Source organism: Geospiza fortis, unplaced genomic scaffold, assembly GCF_000277835.1.
Source record: "Geospiza fortis unplaced genomic scaffold, GeoFor_1.0 scaffold200, whole genome shotgun sequence".
NCBI lineage: Eukaryota > Metazoa > Chordata > Aves > Passeriformes > Thraupidae > Geospiza > Geospiza fortis.
The window spans coordinates 1,750,833-1,764,158 of record NW_005054353.1 but is presented as its reverse complement, the minus strand read 5'-3'; the positions used below and the strand labels follow the sequence as shown (position 1 = coordinate 1,764,158).

Here is a 13,326-nt window from a genome sequence, read left to right as displayed (position 1 = left end):
CTTGTCTGTGACTTAACTAAAACCAGCAGTTGCCAAGTACATGAAAGCTCAGTGTGGTTGGCTGTTGTAATGTAGTACTTATCAAAGCACTAAAATACAAAGTAATATGCAAACATTTTGTGAAAAGAATTTTTTTGTTACATCTGAGTATTTTCTGTCAGGAACCGTCTGAATCCTGGACGATTGCTGTAATGCTGATAAAATAGAAGTGAAATAAAGCCTACTGTTCTTTCTTGTGTATGCAAAGCTATTGGCAATATATCTTCTTTTTTAAATTTTAAGTGGGAAATCCAGTGTTCTGATTGAGCCATGCTGTATATAAACAGCAAGAGGCCCTGGCTGGGGTGTTCTGAAGTAGTTGTAGCATCCAGTGGAACATAGACTGGCACTTTTATTCTTACTGACATTGACTGTTGTACCTTATGGAAACTGTTGGACACCACATGTATTTCTATCTGCTCGTTAATGGAATTTGTGTTGTGTTCAATTTTATTTGCTGTATGAATTTCTGAATTCTCTTTTAGAGAAACTGGTGGGGGAAGAGGAGGGAACGCTGAAGATGTAGTCTAATACTTCTGCAGAGGGTTACATGGTGGTGTTTGATGCCATGAAAGAGCCTGGCTGCAGCCTCGGAGGTGTCTCTCAATCCACAAGAGCTGTTCTGGGTCTCAGAGCCATTGTTTTGCTCACATGTTAGGCACATGTACAAAAATTCCCACAATACTAGTGAATTTTCACATGTTATTGATGTTTCATAGAAACTTAATTTTTGTAGTGGTTTTTAAGGGCTTTCCATACATATTTCCTAAAGGTCAGTCGCTGTTTGAGTAGGGTTTTCTCTCACACTGGGGGGCCACCTGTCCTGATGGGAGGGATTGTGTGATGGGCGTGGTGTAGCCATGAGTGTGTCTGTCCCACAGGTACCAGACCTGGGACAAGTGCCCAGGTCACCCAGAGGGGCAGTGACCAAGCAGCTGCTGCCCTCCTGGGAACACAGGACTTTACTGCTTGTCCTGAGAACAATGGGCTTGGCTAGCTGTCCTGTGCTTGGGCAGGACTGTGCTTCTGAGACAGCTGCACAGATGAATCGTGCGTTGGGTGTGAGGGACTGGGAGAGACACAATAGCAGAAATTGGGCTGCTGGGTTATATAACCACACGCTGAATCCTGTTCTCTTGGTGTGCCCAAATCCTGTCTGGTGTCTGCTCTGGGGGTGGGGTAAAGACTGAATTGGGTGTCCTGGTGGTTGTGTGCAGGTGGAGTGTGCTGCTGTGGAATGTGATGTCTTGATGCTCTCTGGATTGTGACACTTTGTCTCATTTTGTCTTCTGGTGGACCTTGTAATGGCATATGGCAGTAGCATTTACTTCCTTTGTGCTCCTGTGTTAGATACAGTAATGGCTTCTGATGGGCTCAGTCTTTTTTTTTTTTTCCCAAGAAATTGTATGCACATAAATGTGGCTGAAAATAAAAATACAATAGCCACTTGTAAAACCACCTTCAATAAAGAGGAATGACCTATTGTTCTTGGAGTTCCCAACTTCAAAGCAGCTCACAAGCACCTAAAACAGAAGACAATAACACATCTTGGGTAATACTTTGATTTGCCTTTCTTGAAACTTGTTTCAGGTTCCAGAGGTAAAGGTTGAGTCTTAATAAACCACAAACAACAAAACCCTTGAATTTTTCAGTACCCTTTGAAAAAAAGAATAAGTTTCTATTAACCGTAAAGGAAACTTTTCATTATTCTGACTATTGAAAACACTTTTCAAAAGTAGAGCTTGAATCTTAGTAGAGGAAGACACCTTAGAATGGCATAAATAATTCTGGTGTTTATTTTAAGAATGATACTGAACCCACAGGCTTTACATAGCAAAGAGCTCGAACAGATGTCTGTTATGTTTGAGTTATGGGAGTTGTAGGCCTTGTGGACAGAGCAGATGACTGCATTGTGCTCATGGTTACAGCTCCTCGGTCAGATAGCAGCAGCAGTTTCTCATGTTTGTAGACTAAATGTCTTCTTTTTGTTTGTAGATATGGCTCGTGGACAGCAGAAGATTCAGTCGCAGCAGAAAAATGCCAAAAAGCAAGCTGAGCAAAAAAAGAAACAAGGACATGATCAGAAGGCTGCAGCCAAGGCTGCCTTGATATATACCTGCACTGTCTGTAGGGTAAGAGGAACTGAAGTCAAAATAGCCTTGTAGGAAGAGGTCTGTCTTCCTGCCTAGAACAGGATTTTTAGATTTTATAGTGGAAACTAAAATGCTTAAATGGTTGTCTAGCTTGTTGGTGTAAGAAGAGTTTGCATCTGTTCTGTGACTTGCTTACAGATTACTCAGCTGTACTGGTAATTGAGATAGAAAATCTGAGAGGTTGTGTTCAGGTCTGGTTTGGGTGGTTATTTTGCTTTTTGTATTACAGTGGTCTGCATATGCTCTTAGTATGAGATAGAACATGTAAAACGTGTGCAGTCAATTCTTGTTTAGTCTCTATGTGGAAACATATTTTCTTTGTGATGGAATTGGCCTGTCTTGGAATCAGTGGTTGTAGATGTTGCTGTAGAAAGGAGAAGCAGTGGTGCCAAAAGCTTTAATGTAAGCTTGATACACAGTAACTTTTGCTAGAACAACTTATTTGACAAGAAAAAAGAAATTTGAGTACTAATCAGATTATTCTTTTCCTTCTGGCTGATTTTCCTAAATGCTTCTTTTGGAGCTGAAGGATGAACTTGCCATTTTCACTTCAATAGTCAGTCTCAGAATACATCTGCCACTTCAGATATCTTAAATAGGATTCCAAATTGAGGGTTGCTTACTTAAGTACTTGTAACCAGCTCCTCTTGTTGTGAAATCAGGCTGTAGTATCAATCACTTTGGGCAGTCAATGTCTGCAACTGTCTGAGATAGCTTGTGCCAAGTAGAGACTCAGTTCATGCCATATAAGTTCTTGGCCTATTGGTAAACTAAAGAAATGGCTTTCATAAAGATTTGATTCTGTAAAGGATAAATGTTTATCTTTAAGGCATTGAAAAAGAAAATTATGAGGAGGGAGGTTTTCCACCAGACCAGCCTGTGAAGAGCAAGATGTGGAGGAAGATAGAATAACCAGAATATTCCTAGCCAGAATAACACCATTGATGACCATGCCAAAGCAAGTGTGATAGTAGTGCTTAAAAGCACCGCTGAAAATAGGCAGTTAAATACTTCATCTTACCCTGCAGCTAAATTAGTGGTGCTTCTGTCACTACAGCAGTGTCATCAAGGAGGGAGTTGGCTTCTGGGGAAAGAAAATAAAACATAGCGGGGATTAGGTTTTGTAGTGTTATTTAACTCTTGTACTGTGCATAAAGTTTAATGTCTCTCTTTAATCAGACTCAAATGCCGGATCCCAAGACCTTCAAACAGCACTTTGAAAGCAAGCATCCTAAGACTCCACTTCCTCCAGAATTGGCTGATGTTCAGGCATAAAGTTGTCTACAGGTCATTACCTTAATTTTTAATTGATTGTCTGAGAAAGATGTATTACAAATTGTTTTTTTTACCACCAACAACTGTGACTTTAAACTTGCTTCAATTCTTTTAATATGAAAACTACTGTAGGTTATAGTTATACCCCTGAACTGTTAAAAAGAGAAGAAAGAAGCAAGCTAGTTCTTACATGGGTGAAATGGCTGTGGCATTTCACTGTGCCTGGAGGTTGTTTTAAAAGGGATTAATGTTATTTCAAATGGTCAGTCTTAGGAATACTTCATTATTTAGTTCTTGCGTTGAAATGTTAGTTTAGCTGTGAACAAAATACATAACTACAATTGGTCTGTTACTATAAAACATGTAATGTAAACAGTTGTTTAGTATATTTCCAACAATTGAGCCTTTTTGTTCTTGAAGCTATGCAAGTGAATGCAGAAAAATCTGAATTTCTGTGTTGACTGTAGAAGAGATTTCCCAGTAGGCAGTTGTTAGGCTGTAACTGAAAGTGGTTATAATAAAAGGCTGAAATAAGGTAAAAAGCAGTAGTATGGTATTTCATTCATCAGAGATAAGCAGCATTGTGTAGTGGTTCAGCTTAACCGAGTTGTTCTTGTTTTTTATAGGTGAAGTCATGACACCTATTGACTCTTCTACTGTCAGACCTTACATAACAAACCTGCAGCTGCTTTTCTAAAACTGTTGATCAGCAAAAATGAAGGGGCTACAGAAACATTCATATTTTTATGCTGTTCCCTCTTGGGCTTCATGCAAAGACAATTCTGTGTAAATGTACAGTTGTGCCCTATTTGGAAATCCTAAAAAATCAGTCCATACTTGTTATAAAAAATTTTTTACAATTGTAATTATATTGATGTTCATATTGTGTAAAATAACTCACTTAATAAAGTAGTACTTTGATTTTACAATATCACAGATTAACTCCTTGTAGAAATTCTGTTTCACCTTTCTGCATTATCTGCCTTATAAAATAATAAAAAATACAAAAGTGGAATTTTCCCCATCCTGCCAAAACATGAGCAGTATCATTCCACTGCAAGTAATGTACATTACAGTAAATTAATCTTAAAGTGGAGAGAGAAGCTGCTCAGATTTACTGTCCAATGTGCTGCCTGCTTGAGCCTAGCCACTAGTGGTCAAGCTGATGGCTCAAGGTGCAGCACACCCCTGAGCAGCTGCATGAGAATCATGAGACTTCCTTCTACGTTTTGTCCTGTGTACTGGAGTCTTAAGTACTGCAAGCCATTTCAAATGGGATTCCTTTACTGTGAGGGATCATGTTCCTTGAAGTCATGCACTGGAGGAACTCTGGTTATGCTTGTTATCCTTTCTATTTAGGTAGATGGCAGAGGAAGCTTGAGAGGTGGCAGGATTGAAAAGTGCTTGCCAAATAACAGGTTAAAGCAACTCTGCTCTTAGTTGAAAACTGGATTTTAAAATATTTTTTGTGATATTTTGAGCAGTCAACCACACATGTTCCCCCTCAAATGTGTCTGGTTATTTCTCTCTTGAAGAAATATGTAAAATAGCCAGCCATTAATAACCTTCCTTCACAACCAGCTTAAAATAAGCCTGTTGGAAAAGAGCCAAAGTAACTAAAATAATATGGCTACTTAAAGAAATCGGATGTGATTAAAGTTGCAATGACAAGAAAAAGCTGGATAATAACTCTGGCCAAGACCATTTGAGCAGATAAACATAATTACCACTAAAGTGTTCTGGGCTGTGTTCTAATCCCAGATGTACAGCACAAAAGTAGTGGAGAAACATCTGAATTGTGCTGGAAGGTCTACTATACAAAATCTCATCTTAGGCATTTTGGAGGGGGCTTAAGAGCTTTAGTTTTGACTCTGCAGTTAGAAGCAGTACCAGAATTGCTGTGATGTGCGGAGTTTATAATGGAGATAAAAATTCCAGCAGTCCAAGTAACCCTTGCTATGCAGCAGGACTATACATCTGACCTTCAAATGGCTTCCTAAAATCTAGGACCATAGTCTCAAAGACTCATTCACTTAAAAGAATGCACTTGGTATTTTATTATATAAAGTCAAAACCTTTGTCTTTGTCCACTCATTTTCTCTTTATTGAACTACTTCTGTGAGACTAGCTTCCTGTCCTCTTTGCTGTGACAGTATCTCTGTAAATACTTACTTTGGCATAAAGTTTCTCTGTATTATAGTCACTCTGGGAAAACCTGTATACCACTTAACTTTTATAGATAATGTTATTCTCCTCAGCGTAATCCACTACTGCACTTGTACACCTGACATCAGAATGTAACAATTCATTTATTTTTCTTTAATGTTATCAAAACATACATCCTGACAAACTGGCTCCACAAGGCAAGAAATCTTCTTTCAACCTATGTGCTGTATGGGGGAGAGGTACTTCAATGTTCTAATGCTGTAGTTTGTCTAAAATCCGCTGAGTAGAAATGGAAAAGATGTTTCTTGCACTGATTGGTATTTGAGAATCTGGTTTTACTCTGCAAAATGTTTGGGGATGCATCCCTAAAGCTTGGGCCTGAGGTGAAGTAAATGTTCTATTCCTTCAGTTCAGATTGTGTAGCATTAAATAAAAGACTTGTTTCATAAACAATCTCTGTTCATGGGCACTGGAGCTGGAAAGCTGCATCACTAGTGGGATGTTTACCTTCTGTTAGAATTGTATTTTCAAAACTCCTATGATGCTCAAGTTGAAAATGCCCTCTGAAATGATGGGGTTTACATGTTGGAAACCAAGGATGATCCTCAGTTCAGTAAGATCCCCAGCTGCAATAACTGTCATCTTAATTATAGAAGTAAATGAAAGCTGTGACTGAATTGTTATAAAGTCTGTACTAAACGTGGCAATAGCCCTCAGTCAGAGTATCTGCAATACTCATTGTACCTAAAGATCAGAGGAAGGACTAGTTCTCCATCATCTCTTCCTGATCTGAATGACAGCGCACCCTAGTACCTGGCTAAAGACACAGTTGTGCATTGTAATGTGTCTGATTAAAGAGAATTAAAACTGTAAACCATAAAATGTCATATTTCCTGCCTGCTTTTGCTGCACCTAGAAAATTAATTTCCTGGCTGTGACAGCCATGTAACTTGAAGCTATCTAACTGTGTAAGAAAGAAAAATAGACATGGAATGTTTCCTGTATTCCCTTGAGAAAGATTAATTTCTGTGCAGGGTCAGCATTCAGGTGAAGGGCTCTTACTGTGTCAGTGTGGACATAAGCTGTCATGGATACTTGTGGAGCAACTTAAAGAGGTGTTTTGGATTTTCAGAAGCCTTCATCTTCTGGGAATCTCTTCAAGCAGCATCTGAAATTGCATTTTAAATTAGGCTTAAAATATTCTGAAAAAAATCTCAGAGAGTAAAAAGTTAGCAGGTATGGTTGTGATGAGGCCATCATCATGGGGACTACTGAGTAATCAAGAACAGTTTTGCAATTTTTGTTACTCAGGCTTATTTCTGTGCCTCTGCTTTAACCTATCTCAGGGCTTCTAGTTTCTTACTGTCAAAAAGCTGTGTGAAAAATCCAAGATAGAAGTTGAAGACAGTTGCCATGTAGCCTTAGGGAAGCAGTTTGTGCAGTGCTCTTGAAACATCCCTGGACACCATCCCCTGTGGTTATTTGCTGAAAACACTTCTGGTCAAGTAAGTAAAGCTAGTGACCACAGGCTGTTTGCAAACCACATAGCAATGAAGGAATTTGTGGCATTTCTATAAACTATACTGGTTCCCATCTTGATAAGAAGAGCTAATAGGTGGAATGTCTTTTGTCATCAGGTACTGATAGGCTTTCCCATTTTCACAGAAGAAAAGTTGGGAATTACTGGGCTTTGCTAGAAGTGGGATATTCGAGGGTCTGACAAGTAAATTTGGTTAATCCTGTAGGAGCCATAAGCAAAGTAAAGGTCAGTTTGTGTTTCTGTCTACCCAGCCACTTTCTGCTGTGTGTAATTTGGGGGCCTTTGATTTCCTGTTTGGAACCTTACAGGTTTTGGAGTGGACTTTGAATTCAGCTCCAGATCTCACTTTGCGCTGCTATTCAGTGTGTGATTTTGCTCTAGTCCAGACAGTGGGAGGGCGTCAAGTGCTGTCTGGTATTTTTCTGTATGTTTTTAAAATTATTTTTGAATCTTTTAATACATTGTCTATTGTGTTATAAGTTTTGTATAGATAAGGCACAACAGAGGCTCACTGAGGGAGTTAATTATCTTGGGAGCTTTTAAAGAAAAGTAGATTAGGTTATATGTGTGTTTTATAATTCTCTCATGTAGTGTTTCACGCTGGGGTTTCTGGGAAAGGAGAAATCTATAGTTGTCCCAACATAGTTATCCAACTGTTCGAGCTGTGTCTCAGCTTTTTTAGGAAATATGGCACAGCTTTCCTCTGAGAACTACTGTCCATTAATTATATAAAGCCAAGGTCCATGCAGCACTTCGATGGCATGGCACACAGATTTTTGTGTTTCTTCTTTGTAGCTGTGACAATCATTGTGCAAAGCGTAACTGAAAGCTGGAGCTCTTTCAGAGGACTATGGGTTAAGGGAAATCTCAGGAATATATCTAGTTCATCTCCCTACTCTGAGACTGGATAAAATCTGCCCAGACAAACCACCAAGTGTTCCTCTAACCCTTAAAAGCTTCCAGTGAAAGGGATCCCACGATCCCAGACCTTGGAAGCAGCATGTATCACTGCTGTAACCACTGCTGAAGTGGGCAGTTATCACAGCAATTTATCCCTGCCAGCGAAGTCAATTGCTTACTGTTCTTATTGGCAGTAGATGTGATGAATAGTGCCTTTATTTGAACATTGCTACTGTGTTCTCCTTGTCTTCAGAGTAAACCCAGTTAATTGAATCACTCTTCCTAGGTCACATTTTCTAAGTCTGGCAATTGTTGGTGGTCTGGATCCTCTACAGTTTGTGCTCTTGAATCATATGGTCCAAGATATGACCCAAAGTGCTAGTGCAGAGTAGCTGGAACAACTAAGGTCTGGCACTTGTATACACTGATATTAGGCTTTCTGCAATAAAATCACAGATTCACCTTGCTACCACTAATAATTTCCATTTTGTACCTCTATTTAGTGTCCACATACCTGCCTCTCAGGGATCTCAGACCAAGCTGTTTACCAAGTTCATCCAGGTGTGGCATCATGGAGGATATTGCAGGTGTCCTCTTCTACTCTTTAGTCTGTATTGTTCATGAACACACTGATAGGATACATTGCAGGCAAAGCCTTGCAGGACCTCACTTGAGTATCTTGCTAGACTCCAGTAAGCCTTTGGTAATTCTTGAGAGCACTTTGTACTGCTGTGATTCTCTTTGTGGTCAGGATGGATTGGAGCCCCGTACCTATGAGGACTTTGCAGACTGATTATGTCAAAGGCATTTACAACAACAGGGAGATGTGGATCTTGTGTGCCTGTGGCCACCAGGACAGTTTTCACAAAGAAGTGAGAGGTAGTGAGGTATGGCACAGTTTGTTCCTGAAAAATCCATATTGTCTGGCTGTTGCTTGGTTACTTCTTCACATGCCTTTACAAAGGGAATTCTATAAAAAAAATTATCCTAGCCCTTTCCCAGGTTTAGGTTGACTGACAAGAGTCCCTTTATTTTTAAATTACTTTTGCTTGTCCCACTACTCTCTTGAGCTCTTTCCTGTGCTCTGAGAGTTCTCAGAGAGCAACACTCATGGTCCCTAGTGACACAGCTGATTACTGGAGCATCCTAGGATAAGAGGTATTAGCTGTTGTCAACTTGAATTCCATCAAAGTCCTCTGACTATTTTAGCTTACTCTTTCAACTTCGTAACATGGTTTGTTAACTTCTGAGTGAAGTCAAAATTGCTGTTGATTACTTATTTGTAAATCTTATCTTTCATTTTCTTTTCTTCATCAGGTAATGGACCTATACTTAACTTTATCTTTCCTTAGATATTTGTAGTCTTTGTATCTGCCTTTTAGAATCTCAGCTGTGTTTTTGGACTCTGCTAATGAAGGTGTTACTGTGTTGAATTTGGAGTCTTCTAAAACCCAGTCTTTTGTCTGTCTGTCAGAATCCACACTCTTAGATTTGCAACCACTGTGAACTCCTTGAAATAATTTTTTTTTTGGATGGTTTACCCACTGTCAAGCTATCAGAAACTTCATATACTCCATCCTGATCTGTTCAAGGCCCCAAACATGCAAGAGCATTCCCATTAAAGTTTGAGTTCTGCTGAGTATTTACTTACTTACAGGCTAGCAGTGAGAAGGACCCGGCTGGCCTGATAAATCTGAATGTGCAATAGTAGTTAATATTGGATATAAAACTGCAGAGCACTAATTAGATTAAATGCTTGAGTGACTTTTCATCAGACATCATTCTGGCCATCTTTTCCTCTGGTTTTCAGGACTGTCCCTGTACTTTAATTATTGCTGCCTATCTTTTCCATATGGATGCCAATGTAATCCAACTCCTCACAACAGCACATCATATCTGTCTCCTTATCCTTAGCTTACCAAGAGAAGAGTAATACCCAAGCTGCCTCTGTGTCTTTTTCAGTGCTTTGCAAAATTAAAGTATGCCTGGACAACAAATCCATGTTAATTGTCCAGCATATTGTAGACCATCAGGATAGGCCTTAATTTTTAATTTCTTATTCCTGATATGCCTTCAAATTTCAGTGGCCATTACCTACTGATAGTTTTTACTTTCTTTTGGTACACATTTTCTTTAGCTGTTGATAATTACTGCGTATTTTTCTATTAAATGGTTGCTTTATTTATTTCCTGTGAACATTTGTGGATCCTTTGAAGAGGGAAAATGAAGTATTTCCAACCAGAAGAATAATAAAAGAATGATGTCTTCTTAAAAAACCCATAAAAAGTCTAAAATGCTTGATTGTGTCCTCATGGTATTCAGAATTATTCTTATGGTCATTATTCACTTTTGTTACAGTAATGCTTAATGAAGTTGTATTTTCTGTTGGAGACACAACTCAGATTTTATATCACTATGGGCTGTGTGCGGTAAGGGAACTGATCAGGATGTCAGTGGAGCTCCTTTTTCTTTCCACGCAAACTGAGGGAAAAATAATTTTTATTTCTGACTGGTTTTCTGTTGCTGCATTTTTATTTAGAAATAAATTTAGATTCATTATGCCTTTACAAAATACTGCTTAACCGTAGGAGATTTTCTAAGGGACATCTGCTGCTGTTAGCTCTTATCAGATCAGTGCTAGAAGAGAATATTCTTATTGAGGTCTAAGAAATAGTGTTTATTGAAAACCGTGTTAAGTAAGGCTAAGAAACAGTAAACAGCTGCTTTTTGTTACTGCAGTAAGTCATTCAAAGAATTTGCTGTTATGCATCTGAAAACAAGAGCTGTTAGCAGCTGAAAGAATGTGACACTGTCTGCACCATAACCACCAATAGCCAAGGAGGACAACTTCTCAGCTTCTGGACTGACTTCTAAATGGACAAAGCCTGCCTGTATTTTTCTCAAACAATAATTGAATTCTACATCACTGAAGTCAGTAGGAACTCAATTTTGTCACGTGCTAAATACTCACATGTGCAGAAAGCTGCTAGCTTGAACACCTTTGTAAAATCTATGTCACACATTACTAAAATCAGTGTAACTGATGTCTGTATGTCAGAAGACAATTTATGTGTGGCTGGAAGATGCAGTAATCTGTCTAGAAAACACATACAGTGCTGTACCAAGACAGACTACAAATTCTAACTGATAAAGTCAAAAGATGTTTTTGGGCTGTATTCACCATCAGTCCTCAAAATTTGTCCTTTTATCATAAACCTTTTGATTGGAAAAAGGTGGGCAATATGACTGTGGACCTCAGAGAGGTTAGTACCCTATGGACAGAGATTTGGATACCACTCTCTTAGACACTTCTGAAATAATTTACCTCTCTTGCTTGCTCTGTGACTCCAGCCATTTTTTCAGGACCCAGCTCTCTGTGTTGTGCCCCATTTCCCCACTTGTGGTGGGTGAATGAGTAGGAGCACAATAATATAACAGTAAAATTGTCCAGTGCTGATACTGCCTTGACTGTGCTATTTTTAGTCAGTGGTGGCCAGACTTCACCTTTCAGTCCCTACCAAGGGACAGAAGCAGCCTGGCATCTGCAGAGGTGCTTGCTGAGACTGCATTCCTCACCTGCCACTTTTGGGACATGAGGCTCATGGAGCCACACAAGCAGTGTAACTGGTCGTGTCTAAATCGCCCTAGGCCCTTCCTGTTAAAACCCTTGGCTAAGGACAGCCACATTTGTAGAAAGGGAGGTATCTTAAAGGCAACTCTGTTGTTCCTATTGGTGAAAAATTCTCTTTGGTACTTGCATATTTTGAGTCAGGGAGGTGAATTCACACCGAAGCACCTGGTATGGAATCCCTTCCCCAAGTTCAGGCAAGTGAGCAGTCAGCCCATGGAAGGGTCTGGCAAACTGAGGGGCCTGTGTGGGGAAGCTTGTGTTTGGGAGCAGGGAGGCAGCAGGGAGTCTGCGTTTCTGGGGGAGCTCAGCAAAGACAAACACCTTTCCTTCACAGCTGCCCTGCATGAGGAAAGGAGGAGAGGCAGTGGCAGGATCCCAATTAGACTGTAAGAAAGTTCACTCTGTATTTGCTTACATGAAAGGTTTTGAGCACTTGAGGCTGGCTCAGGATTGATTGATTGCTAATGATGGTTAGGGTTCATTTAAAGGCAATAAACTAACAATGTCTTGATGAAAATGTGCTTTATATGGCACCCATGACAGATATTTTGCAAGTACTGACACACCATCCCTCTAACTAATGTGGTAATGATTGTACTAAGTGCTTGAGTGTTTGGGGGTTTTTTCTCCTCCATCACTCCTTGTTGTGGCTATGTCTATAGCAGACCTCCTTGTGCTGCACTCCTTACCCAGATACTCATCTCTTCAAGTACAATTGAATAGGCTTGGATATAATGGGTGTCTCAGGAAAAGAAAAACTGTATGGGAACTTTAACAAAACTGATGCTGACTTCATTGTCAGCAGTGAAGTTTATGAGGTGCTTTTGACCAGAATTTGACTCCCACAGATAACTTGCTGTAGAGCTGGCAGGGAGAAAAGTCCTTCCATTTCCAGGAAGCTCTGTGGGAGAGAACGAACAGGAAGCCCCAATGAAAGCAGTCCCCATTCAAGAGAAGACTAGAACAGAAAAATGGGAACATTGAAAAGTTCCACCAAAAAACCAATATTGTCACCTATGAACCTGACAGCCAAAAAGTGCTGCTTTCCAGAGTTTTCTTTGCAAGAGGTCCTGGCTCTTGGGCAGATGTAAGCTCTACTTAGAGCTTGTTGCCGTTGTTGCTAAAACTGATAATAAGAGAAAGTGCTGAAATGTTATTCCTCCTGAAGTTTAGTTGTCCAGTTTCTTAAAACAAGTAAAGCTGTTACTGTCTCTTTGGAGAGTGAATGGAAGCAGATTATAATGAAACAGATGGTGCAGAATTTAACTTAAAATCAAGATTCTTATTGAGACCTGTCTGTCTCAAGCCACTCTTCAGGCAAATTGATATGCAGAGACATTAAACAAATAATGCCAATGGTCACCCTGGGGTCAGTTTGTTAGTTGAAGATTTCAGAGCTCAGGACACATTGCTTATTTTTTGAGGAAGGCATCTCTTGTTTTTCTTAAGCTGTAGTAAATACCACCTGTTTTAAAAGGTGGATCCCAATCTGTGGATTCATATTATCTAGAAACGGTCCTTCTTCTAATTTAGCAAGACCTGTCAAAACCAACATTATTCATAAACCTTTTTTGTCTTCTGACCACTGCCATTTTCTAGTTTTTCCATTCTTACAGCAGTCT

General features: G+C 39.6%; 1 protein-coding gene across 1 annotated transcript; it reads left to right on the top strand.

Annotated features, from left to right (window-relative positions):
• The first annotated feature begins 2,034 nt into the window (after positions 1-2,034).
• ZNF706 (zinc finger protein 706) lies at positions 2,035-6,086 on the top strand. The gene is made up of 3 exons (XM_005423459.2): positions 2,035-2,171; positions 3,372-3,479; positions 4,094-6,086. Exons 1-2 carry the CDS (start codon positions 2,037-2,039, stop codon positions 3,465-3,467), a joined length of 231 nt encoding a protein of 76 aa, XP_005423516.1. The 5' UTR covers positions 2,035-2,036; the 3' UTR covers positions 3,468-3,479; positions 4,094-6,086.
• The last annotated feature ends 7,240 nt before the right edge of the window (positions 6,087-13,326 follow it).